At 40.1% G+C, this 12,709-nt stretch overlaps 1 protein-coding gene across 1 annotated transcript; it reads right to left on the bottom strand.

The window, feature by feature from the left end:
* Positions 1–1,963: 1,963 nt before the first annotated feature.
* Positions 1,964–12,201, bottom strand: atp6v1c2 (ATPase H+ transporting V1 subunit C2). Its single transcript, XM_023951991.2, has 14 exons — positions 12,086–12,201; positions 11,650–11,843; positions 11,144–11,211; positions 9,756–9,841; positions 9,027–9,089; positions 8,805–8,899; positions 5,264–5,346; positions 5,090–5,185; positions 4,943–5,011; positions 4,689–4,781; positions 4,513–4,600; positions 4,324–4,421; positions 4,114–4,237; positions 1,964–2,361 (listed from the first exon to the last, which is right to left on the bottom strand). Exons 2-14 carry the CDS (start codon positions 11,776–11,778, stop codon positions 2,281–2,283), a joined length of 1,173 nt encoding a protein of 390 aa, XP_023807759.1. The 5' UTR covers positions 11,779–11,843; positions 12,086–12,201; the 3' UTR covers positions 1,964–2,280.
* Positions 12,202–12,709: the final 508 nt, after the last annotated feature.

A 12,709-nucleotide genomic window follows, 5' to 3' on the forward strand; every position in this document is an offset into this window, starting at 1 on the left:
GCGGACTCAGGAGTTTGGGGCCCAGGGGCCCCGTCAAACAATAACACGGGCACATCTGCAAGGGAGATAAAAATTGATATATTTAAGAATCCCTCCTTAGGATATTGTAACGACCCAGCCAGTGCGGCTTCATTGGAGAGTTGGCCGTGCCCCCCACACAGTCTCAGAGACATAGAAATAGGCAGAGAAGGAAAGTCTCCTTTTTAGCATCAACGCCCGTTTATTTGACCACACAAACAGCCAAACAGCATGGAGGTCACTTCTACTTCCAGCCCTCTCACTCATGGTTTTCTCCCATGATTCCCCACTTCCCATGAGCTTTAGGGGTACATCACTTAACCGTTGTAGCTGGTGCTGGGGTTGCCTAGACATGATCTTGTCTTTTAGGTCAGTTGCTGCCTCGGTCAGCGTATCTGTGGTTGTTGGGGCTGTGTACCAGGCTCAGGGTTGGAGTGTGGTATAGCCTCCTCTTTGACCTGGTGTTCTGGCTCTCCCGTGGTGTTGCAATTGTTTTGTACCGCTTCAATCTCAAGCTATGATAGGAGCTGCCGTTTGTGGATGTTCGAGCATTGGGCTATCAGTTGTTTGGCAGTTAGCCTTGATTGTGGGTGATTGCGAGTTTCGAAGCATCCATTCATTCCACATTCTCTACATGTAACCCTTCTGGGTGGGATTTCTTGAGTCGTAGCAATCTAACAGAACCTTGTTCTCACATCTAGTCCATTTCCATCTTGTTCCATCAGGATTCTCTGGTCCCCCAGCACCTGACGCAGACCTTGTTTGGCCGGGCGACGTCTGAGCCGACATGACATGTGGTTCATTGTTTCTCATGTTGTGAGGTAGGCAGGAGCGTTAAGGGAGTAGCGTAGGGAGTTTTAATGATTTAAATCAGATTTATAAGTTTTAAAGTTAAACATTATGCCGTGCTGTTAGATGTGTGCAGTTTGGCATATTGTGTGTGTTTCATAACGGCTAAAATGCTTGATTCATTTGTTTAATGTTATTTAAAAGGACTGCTATTTGACTGTTTTTATTTCTGTATTTTTTACAGTTTCACTTTTGTACACCAGATTACAAGCGTGTTAATAAAACCACCTTTAAAGAGGACAAATCTTGTTTTTTTGTTGGAGCAAAGTTTAGCTAGCTGTTTAGCTAGCTGTCTAGCTAAAAGCTACGTCACATTTCAGCAAGGAAAGTAAAAGTAGTGTAGTGGATGGATTGATAAAGCCAGGTCTTGGTGATGAGTAAGGCACATGTATCTTTTATGGTGTTGCTTGTCACAATCTATAGCCTCAGTTCATCCATCTTGTTAGCAAGGGATCTGGCGTTTGAGAGAAACGAGAAACAGATTGGGTAGCGGTGGTTTAATTTGTTGTCTCCATAGCTTAGCTAGCAAGCCAGCCCTGGGGCCACGCTTTTGTTTTCCTCTCTCTCTTCTACCTTCAACTCTTCCCCACCAGGATGTTAATCCGAAGAGAGACGGGGTCCGTCTGTGTAACCCTTGTGCAATCCGATGACCCCACCCTTACATTGACGTGTTCTCCCTACCATGACAAAGGTGGATAATGGTGAATGGATTTCATGTAATCCATGGACACCAGTGAGTGAAGATCACAAATCATCGAAGAAAAAAGGTTCAGCGCACTGTCTAGTGGGGTCTAGATGACTCAACTCCCAATGTTAAATTGCCTATGATAGCACAAGGGTTACGCTTCACCTTCATACTGAAATTTGCTTGTCACCATTGATTTGTTTCACACTCGGATCTTAAGTAGTCATGTCGGCTGTACATGTTATTTGCCCGACAGATTGTGCAAAAAAACTAAACAAAAAAAGATACAAAAACATCTAAACAAGCTGAGGCGCTGAGTGCGCCGCCATGTTCTGATCAATGATTTGGTCTGTTATATTTAGTGATGGAAAGGGATCTATTAATTAAATGGCAAGAAAGATACTTGAAAAATTATAATTAGAAGCTGTTTTATTATTTGACGACCAACAGCAGACACCCAAAAAGAACATTGTAATTATACTTTACATACAACATTATTTTTGACTTAATTAGATGGATGTACAATTCCTCTGCAGAGGTGGAAAACATCACTTCGATCCATCTGATGTGTAGGGCGATTTACAATTATTTAAAAACCTACTTGTGGGTCACAATAAGTCTTGAAAATACCAAGCACTAAAGAAATATTATGATTATGATGTGATGAATTACATTTTATTTGTCTCTTTGTGCCCAACACTTTGTGAATTAAAAAGAGAGGAGGAGGTCTACAGCATGCTGGTGTTGATGGGGAAGCAGATGTAAGAAGAATACTCCTCCTGGCAGAGTCCTGGGATATCACAACTCACCTGTTTGGCAAACAGCATAGAAAAATGTGAGTAGAAAAGCAAATCAATATTTTATTTAAGTTTAAAATTCATTATTTTCCCAAAAACAGAGCAATGAACAATGTTTTTTCTTCTCCAATTATACAAGGGGGCGTGCGGGTCCCAAGCCCGGATAAATAGAGATGGTTGTGAAAAAAAGGGCATCCGACATAAAATCTTTGCCAAACCAAATATGAGAATCAGACCTCTGATATAAACCATCAACTATAACAACGACCAGTATCGGTGTTATTTACCGACAGAAGGCCGGTGGAAATTAGACTGCCGTTGGTGGAAGAAGAAGAGAAGGAGGAAAGCTCGTTCATAGAAAGAGAGAGAAGAGGAAAGTCGTGAGTGTTGGACTGAGAGTAGAGACTTTGTTGGAACTATAACAGGAAAAGGTAGAGAGTTAGATGACATGATGCAGATGAGGAAGGTAGACTTACTGGAGACCAGGTGAACAAGTAGTTTTTAATGTGTGTGTGTGTGTGTGTTTTATGAGTGTGAGCAGATGGCCATTTTTAAATTTCCTTAGGGATTATTAAAGACCTATTCTATTCTATTCTAATCTAGCAATGCTACAAGCTTAGGAGCAGGGTTCAAGTTGTTCTATCATGGTGGAGATGGGAGTAGAAATGGAGGAGGGGTTATCTTAAAGGAGGAGTTTGTTAGTTAGATGCTGAGTCTAGAGCTGCCAGATGTCTAGAAGAAGACTAAAGAGGAGGTTTCTGGATGCAGAGAAGGAAGATATGAAAGTAGCTGCTGTTAGAGGATGTAGAAGACAGACGGAGGAAGCTGATTGGCTGTGGAGACCCTGAAGGTAAAAGCTAAAAGTAAATAAAGAATAAGAAGCCAATGGTAAGCCACTTCCAAAAGTGTCCATAAAATGTGGCCTAAACCTTCAAGGTGCTCTGTCCCCACTACTGTTCTGCCCTGAGCCTTGAGCCATAGAGGCTCAGATCTACCACACCAGACAAGACCCAAGGTGTAGGCAGTGCAAAGAGGCACCTGAAACAATCCAGCACATAACTGCAGGGTGTAAGATGCTGGTAGGGAAAGCATACATGGAGCGCCACAATCAAGTGGCTGGAATAATATACAGGAACATGTGTGCAGAATATGGACTAGAAACCCCAAGGTCAAAATGGGAAACACCTCCAAAGGTAGTAGAGAATGAGAGAGCAAAGATCCTGTGGGACTTCCAGATCCAGACTGATAGGATGGTAATGGCAAACCAACCAGACATTGTAGTGGTGGATAAAGAACAGAGGAAAGCCGTTGTGGTGGATGTGGCAGTGCCAAGTGATGGGAACATCAGGAAGAAGGAACATGAGGAACTGAAGAAATACCAGGGACTCAGAGAAGAACTGGAGAAAGCATGAAAAGTGAAGGTGACAGTGGTGCCTGTGGTAATTGGAGCTCTGGGGGCAGTAACCCCCCAAGCTGGAGGAGTGGCTACAACAGATACCTGGAAAGACCTCAGACCTCTCAGTCCAGAACAGGAACAGGAACAGCTAACGTACTGCACGCTCCCAGGCCTCTGGGAGAGGACCCAAGCTTGTGTTTTATTTATTTATTTATATATCTATATACATATATCTATATATACATCTATATCTATATCGATAGATCGATAGATCGATAGATCGATAGATCGATAGATGGATATAAATTAAATATATATGTATATATACACACACACACACACACAAACACATATATTTAGCCTCTTACATCTTTCAGACTGGCAGTTGGGTCCAGATGCTTAAAAAGTGAGGAAAGAGTGTCTCTCAGCTTCTTGGAGTGCTTCTTGTCAGTTTGCAGCAGAAGGGCCTGATAATTGACGGGTAATCCATACCTGCCAGGAGGTATCATGAACAGAAGTTTAAAAGTCATTAAAACCAGTCACATACATTCTGAACAACAAATAAAGTCCGATCAGACCTTAGGACTGATTCTACAAACACTCCTATTGCTTTCAAATGAATCCATGCAATGAACAGCTGACTGAAATTCACCATCAGCCAGCGGACAAAGATTTCCTGTATAAAAAACAATTAAAGAATTTAACAGAACTGTTAAAAATAAATGGAGGGTTAGGGTTACGGTTACGGTCAAATCGAACTAACTTACGTATTTCTCTCTTTTGAGAATAGTATACTCCCTGATCTCCTGCTGTTCCCTCGCCTCTTGATCAAAGCAATACTCACGCACAATGAACCTGGGAGGATCATAGTCTATATTAAGGGAAATTTCATGCACACCACAGTGTCACTGTAACAGGATTTATTAGGCAAGCTTCTGCTTACTTGCTCTCCTGAGCTTTGGCTTTGAATTCACACACAACTCTTTTAAAGAGTGTCACTGAGAAGACTGCCCCTTCTCCATCCTCAAACAGTTTCCTGATGATCAAACAAAGAAAATCACAGAAAATCAAAGTAAAAAGCCAGTAGCAACAGTTAAAATTAAAGGACAAGATGTAAATAATTTGACAAATGTAACTTCTACAGCAGACTTGGTCTTCTTGTACAGAAAATCTATGAAATGTTTGCTGTCAGCTCACCTGCTAGACCGCGGGACAACCAACAGTGACAAGGATTCATAACTCCTCTCCCACTGCAAGTACCTGTCTCTGTAAACATGAGATGCTTAAGCAGATAATTTATCGTAATAAATATTCTCACCCCCACAAAAACAATGTGTGACTGACCTGCTCACCACTACCAGCAGAGTGGTGAGGTACTCTGAGACCACAAAGTCGTCTTCGCTCACAATTCCATGAAGACTACGAGTTTGCAGTTTCTCACTAGAAAAAATCCCACATTAAACCCCTGAGTTGCTGAGAGATGTCTTCTTTAAAATCTATATGTCTTCCAATCCTCACTTGAGCTTGTGTTCAAGGTTTGCTTTCAGGCTGTTGTATGCTGAAGCGTGGGATTTGAACTCAGTCTCCGCTTGCAGAACTTCCTGTGGGCATTAAAGAAAGGATTATGCCATCATGGTTGGATCATGACCTTCATGATAGTGACACCCAAAGGTTTTGCACTGAAGGTTGTTCTATCTTTTCAAAGCCAAGAGCTGGTAAAGAAAATGGTTTTTTCTCATTTATGAAAAACTTTTATTGTAACAGAAAATTTGATGCAAACAGCAAAAAAAAATGAATTTGAAGGAACTGAGAGGATGCTTGACCTAGAGATAACATAAATCATTTGAGGAATACCTAATTAACCTCAACATAGATATTTTCTATAGAAGAAAAATCTAATAATGTTGTTCAAATTATTGTTTTCTTTAATGACAGCACCACATATACAACAACACTATATGCATTCATATACACAAATGGCTTAACTATAAAAGCATTTATAATTAATGAAAATTCAGTCATGATTGAAAAGGAGCTGACAAAAGACAGAATATCTCACTTTTATTCGACCCCTTTATTTAAGCTTGATCAAAATCAGAGCCATAGATCGCCCTCCATACGCTTAGCTTACGGCAAATTTCAGTGGACATCAGTCCGACGTCATAGTACATGACGTGCTGCAGACTGCTTTTGATTTGATTTCATTGATTTCAAGCATTAATTGTAGTCAATACAATTAGAAAATCACATGTGCAGATGGTTGGTAATATGTATCACAGCTTGAAACAAAGAGCACAAATAGACAAGTTTGATTAAAATAAATTCACAAGTATAAAATAGCAAACTATCTTCAAAATTTGCCAATAGCTAGTTTGTTTTAATTGTGAGTCAAAGTTGATTTTCACCTGTTATTTCTGAAGAAAAGGGTAGGGAACTGTTTATAATTAAATAAATAAATATGACACAATAAATATGTCACACAATATACCAATAAATCTCTCATAAATATACAAAAAGATCATGAAATTGTGAAAAGCCTCCACACGGATTTTAAATTAGCCATTATATTATTAAATACATTTCATTTTGCTTTAAAACCTGTTCATTATTTCATAACAGGATTTTCAAATATAAATTTTTAATTATGTTGTATATAATTATAATTATATGGCTTTTTTTAGAAATGCAGATTTCAAAATCAATATTTTTCAAAGAAGCTTTGTTTTTATTCACATTGCTGTTTTGTCAGAATGACTTATTTCATTATGAGCTTTTTCAGCAGAATGAGTCTGTCTGTCAATCAGTGATAGTGGGCGGGATCTGAACGCACATTGGTTGATCCCTGGAAATCGACTCATATTCCTAGATACCCGCTCAGCGGTGACATATTTGGCTGGGTGGCTCGTTTGGTAAGGTGACAAGCTACCATGCAGGAATCCAGGGTTTGATTCCCGGAGGGGAATAAGCAATGGTACTGGGGGGCAATTACCATATCAATGGCGAGCAGTTAACATCACCCAGTGGGGGTCCTTAGGCAAGGCCCTCAATCTGTCTGCTGCAGAAGATGCAAACATGGACGACTTTGTTTTTCTAGTTTGAGGGTTCGTGTGGACCACAGTGGAGCTTTCTTTAAGCTCCGGTTGGCCGCGTCTTGAAGTGCCCTTTGAAACACTCCAGACTCTCTTTCTCTGTGCAGGATTGCTAGATAGTGTCCCAGTTTTCCAGCTCAAAAGTCACCTGAAAACCGTCAGACCCAATAAAAACACATCCGATCCTTCTGTGACCCCGGACCATGGGGGGGAGTTCTGGAAAATGCATGGGTTTCATCTGAAAATCCTCCAGGCTATTCTCTCAGAGCTCTTGGAGACAATAATTACAAAGCAGGTCCTCTGGTTTTATTTTTCCCTTTTGGGTTAACGCGGGACAGCAAGCTTTCAAACTCTGTCAGAGAGAGAGAGAGAGACACTGAACCCCACCTTGCCTCTGGTGGTAGGCGGGTGCCTGTGTTTGGCAGCGGAGCCGCCACCAGTGTGTGAATGTGTTTGTGACTGTGTGAATGGGTCTGTGACTGTAGAGCGCATTGGGCCTTGTAGGTAGAAAAGTGCCATATGAGTATACGCCATTTACCCAAAACCGCTCCAGGGCTGTCATCAAGGGAGCTGAAGCCGACAATCTCTGGGCTGAACTCAAACAAGGAAACAGAGGATTACCATGTAGAAATCTTCAAAATAACAAACTTGATCTCTCAACATTCTCCGTGTCTACCATGCACTTTCATAAATGACATGATCACAGACACCACTCCATGTAGCGACCAGGCTAAAAACATTGGCTGGTAGCTCCTCCCACAGGCAGCCTGGTGCGTTCACAGTGCTCCAGTATATAGAAACTTAGCGGCACACCAACAGCCTCCCAGCCTAACTCAGACCACTACTGTTCATGAGAAAATAGAAACCGCCAAACTGACCCTAAAACCGGCAAATTATGCCTACCCTCCCAAAGCCATTTTTACCCACAAATTTAGAACCAAAACCGCCAGATCTGGCAACACTGTGGATGTGTTGAGGTGCATACTCCCACCTAGTGTTGAGAGGTGTGCATTGCGCCGTCACGTTCGCTTAACCCATGTGCTATCCTAGGCGATTTAACATTGGGAGTGGGGTCATCTAGACCCACTAGACAGTGCTCTGAACCTTTTTTCTTCAATGATTTGTGATCTTCACTGGTGTCCATGGATTACAGGAAATCTTTCCACCTTTATCCACCTTTGTCATGGTAGGGAGAACATGTCAATGTAAGGATGGGGTCATCTCAGATAGTACAAAGGTTAAGCAACATCAATTGATGTCGTTAGGGTGCTGCTGCTTATGTCTGAGTAAAGGAGTAGCCAATCACAAAAGTCTCTCCGCCTTGTCTGGTTTCATTGACAGATAGACTCATGCTAAAAAAGCTGTACATGAAATAATAAATAAGTCATTCTGAAAAATAGCAACATGAAATAAAAAGAAAGCTACTTTGGAAAATAACTGATTTTGAAATCCGAATTTCTGAAAAAAGTCATAGAATTATAACAATATTCAACATGATTAAAATTAATATTTTAAAATCCTGTTTTGAAATAATGAACAGGATTTTAAAGTGAAATTAAATCTATTCAATAATATAATGGCTAATTTAAAATCTGGGTGCACACAATTTCATGATCTTTTTAGATATTTATGAGAGATTTATTGGTTGATTGTGTGATTGCACAAGGTCATATCTATTTATATAATTCTGAACAGTTTGGGACTCCATAGGATTTTTTTACATTTTTTTCTTAAAATCTTGGACATATGAGTTTTATTTGTAAATAAGACTCAAAATTGTGATAGCTTCCATTGTATTTTAACTGACTCGCTAACATTTAATAATGCAATTTCGAAATTGTATACAAATAACAAAACGTAAGCTTGTATACACCCTCTAATTATCTGCAGTCATTTGAAACAAATAATGATCACATTCAGTTATTTTGGCATGAATTGCCCACTTATCCTCTGTGTTACATTGGGTGTACCTTGCCGATGATGTCTACCAGGCTGGAGAGAGGCAAAGCAGGGGGGTACTTGGCTGTGTCCCACTGAAACTTGGTCACATACTTCATCATGTTAACTGAAAAAAAACAAGCTTAAGCAATGGTTTTAATACTCTGGTACAACAATGACAGAAGTGTAGGGGTACGACACAGATCCAACACCACACTGCAGGGAGTATCACAAAGTAACAACTGCTAAAATACCCCTGAGAGATGTGAGGTAAGCTTTTAGCTGAGCTGGGACGTTACTCTGATTTCTGCTGGGCTCTGTGAGAGAAGAGAGCAGATTGATGCCAAGTTAGCATAAAGGGATGGTTTAGGGGTTGTAAACTTGCTGAGTGCTGTACAGTGTTCCCCTTCTTTAATGTGGTTCACCTTTTGCTGAATTTCTTCAGAGAAATTTTTAAACAGCACACACTGTATTCTGTCTTCTTCTTATTTTTTCTTTTTTAACTTGTTCTGTCCAACAACTGAGCAAACAGATTTGAGCTGAAGGCCTTTTGTGTTGGACAGGTTTTACTATCACATCTGTATTCTGTTTACTGTCTTCTAACTGACTGTTGATCTTGTCAATCTCTTCCGTGCTGTGCCTCCTGTCAGATCAACTGCAGTTTGCCAGAGATTCATAAATATTTATGCAGATCTTTGTTTTCATTCTATAATCCTGGACTTATTTTTCTATGAATGTTTGAACTTTGCTATTTTAAACAAGAGATAAAAGTGTGAAAATGTACACGTCTGTCTGAAAAAAAGTATATAGTGTACAGTGAAGAGTATTACTGCCTTAAACATCTGTAATTCTACTTCACGGATTTCACCTATCACAGGTTATTTATCCCCAGCAATAACAGAGGGAACACTGCACAGTGAATTGATTTTCAATGGCATCAACCCCCATATGTGCTGTGACAGATGTGTTTAAGTGTCACTTACCTCCATTGACCAAGATGTTTGGATGGACTTTGTCTTCTGATGGTTCCATCACTTCATTCATACACTGGCATGTTTTTTTTATCACACTGAGCAGGCGACATGGAACAAAAGCATCATGTGCATTACAGTTTGTACAGAAAGGTAAATAAGTCTTTGAACCCCATGTGACTTTGCAAGTTCTCCCACTTAGAAATCACGGAGGGGTCAGACATTTTCATCTTAGGTGCATGTCCACTGTGAGACATCATCAAAATAAAATCTAGAAATCACATTGCATGAAATTTTAATTAATTTATTTGTATACTGCTGCTACTAATAAGTATTTGAACCCCTGTCTCTCAGCTAGAATTCTGATCCTCAAAGAGCTGTTAGTCCTCCCCTTACATAGTCCAGACATCGTGGTTTAAAGTCAAGCATGGGACAGAAGGTCCCCCTTGCTTAAACCAGCACATGTCCAGGCCCGTCTAAAGTTTGCCAAAAAAACATGATCCAGAGGATCATGGGAGAAATTCAAATGGTCGGATGAGACTAAATTAGAACATTTTGGTCTTAATTCCACTCACTGTGTTTGGAAGAAGAAAAATTATCCAAGAACACCATCCCTACTGTGAAGCATGGGGTGGTAGCATCATGCTATGGGGGTGTTTTTCTCCACATAGGACAGGATGTGTTAAGGAGAGGATGACCGGGTCGTGTATTGGGAGATTTTGGGGAACACCCTCCTTCCCTCAGTCAGAGCTTTGAAGAATGGTCTTGGTTAATGACCCGAAACACACAGCCAGGACAACTAGGAGAGGCTCCGTAAGAAGCCTATTCAGGTTCTGGAGTAGCCAATCTCCAGACCTCAACTCAATAGAAAACCTTTGTAGGGAGCTCAAACTCTGTGTTTCTCAGTGACAGTCCAGAAACTGATCTAGAGGAGATCTGTGAGGAGGAGTGGGCCAAAATCCCCCCTGCAGTGTGTGATGGAAAATGGAGACAAGCTCCTTCAAGCTCCTTCAGTACCAACAGTCTGTACCACAACTCAAAGGCAAATGTCTGATAAACTCCTGCGGCTCTACAGAAAACACAGCTTTTTGGATTTTGGCTAAAATGATGATAATTTATAGACAACTGGAAAAGCTTTGACAATAGATCAAAAGAAGACTGCAGTGGGACTTTAGCAGCCTCTCATTGTGTTAGATCAAATAGACCAACAATGAAAACCAAGAGGGAAAACAAACCAGCAACGGTTCCTTATCATCAATTAATCATGTGACATTGACATGGTGTCTGCCCATCATTATGCTCAAAGAACCACAAAACAAAGTTATTATCCAGATAAACAAAAGGTCAGAGCAAGTACAAAACATGCAGCTGGAACATGCAATTACTTTCATTGAACTAACCTTTCAGTCAGAGTGTCAAGTTTGGAGAAATTGTCCGACACACTTAGCAGACTGTCAAGGACTCCCACCTGGAGACGAAGACCAAACCATCATGCATCTGATGTCTTAGAAATCAAACATCTTATCTTTCAGGAAAAAGAACAACTTGCTCAATAATTTTAAAAATAAACTTCATTTTGAAATTCGGGAAACCTTTTGTGTGATGGACATAAAGAGTGGAGTTTCAAAAAACATTTGAACACTCAGAACCTGGGTTGACATTGATGGTGCTGAGTGTAACACGTCAGATGGAAATGTTGCCTGAAACTGTGCAGAGCAACCTGAGCCCTGATCTCTCCATCAGAGGACACCAAACACCTTCATTGTACTTAGCGTTACTTTACTGCACCAATTTAATGAAAGAAATAAACATGTGTTTCTAGTCAGGGACAACTTCTTATCTTGAACACTTCAGTTTTGTATTTACACCTTCATGCTGTTTCCTGAAAAGTTTTGAACAACCTCACCTTGAGATCTGGAATGGAAAACTTCCAGTTTGAGCACAGCTGGGCTTTGGTGATGGCACGCTTGAGTTTCTCCACACTTGCTGAAGTAGTCTTGTCCAAAGGGACAGAAATCAACCAAAAGTCTGCCATGACATGTGGTGCTTCATAAAGAGACTTTCAGTCAGAAGTCCTCTCCAGAAAAGCAGACATTAGCACTGGGAAAACCAGTAAACACATTTGGGTTATGCTTAAATTAGTTTAATCAATCAAGCTATATTAAATAAACAAAATCTTAAATATTAATAAAATAATTTTAAAACAAAATGTACCATTAAAAAATCACATTTTAGATACTAAAAGATAAAATCATTATTCAACAGATAAATGAATTAAAATCAACTAAGAAAGTTGTAATTTGTAATCTAGATGAGAACAGACAGCCTTTGCTGTCTTTTACCTGTGCGTTGTCTTTAGGACCATCCTCTGATTCTCCAGTTAGTGTTTTGGTCTTTCAGTTATGAAGGACTGATCTCTGGCCAGCAGCTCTACTTGACGACAACAGGCCGTCTGTCTTCAAGAGTCTGTAACAGGAAGCTTCACTCCAGGAAATTTGAGCAAACCGCCTTACTGGAATGGCGGACTTGTTTTTTTGTTTTGTTTTGTTTTTTTCCAAAACATTTACAAAGAACTGTTCAGTGTCCTGTGGTGATTTTGTGTTGTCTTGTTTGTGTTCCTCCAACTGTTCTACCACGGTCATAGGAATGGCCCAATTATATAGTTAGGAGGTGGAGTTAACATAGACTAACTGTTTACAAAGCAATTATTTTCTTCTTCCTCAACAATGAAATCAAAAACGTAGAACTGCTGGTGCTGCATAAATATCTTTAATTTCCCAGTTCATTCCTTTCCTTCAAGATGTTCCTTCATCAACCGTCTCTGAACAGAGAGCATCCTACATTTCAACACGTGCTCTATTGTTTCATCATCATTACAAAAATCCCAAATGTTTTCCAATTCTAAAAAGATTATCATTAAATAGCTTGTGACCAAATCTAAATCTAGACACAACCCTGCTCTATAG

The sequence above is a fragment of the Oryzias latipes genome, chromosome 22, assembly GCF_053564925.1.
Source record: "Oryzias latipes strain Hd-rR chromosome 22, Olatipes_Hd-rR_3.1".
Taxonomy (NCBI): Eukaryota; Metazoa; Chordata; class Actinopteri; order Beloniformes; family Adrianichthyidae; genus Oryzias; species Oryzias latipes.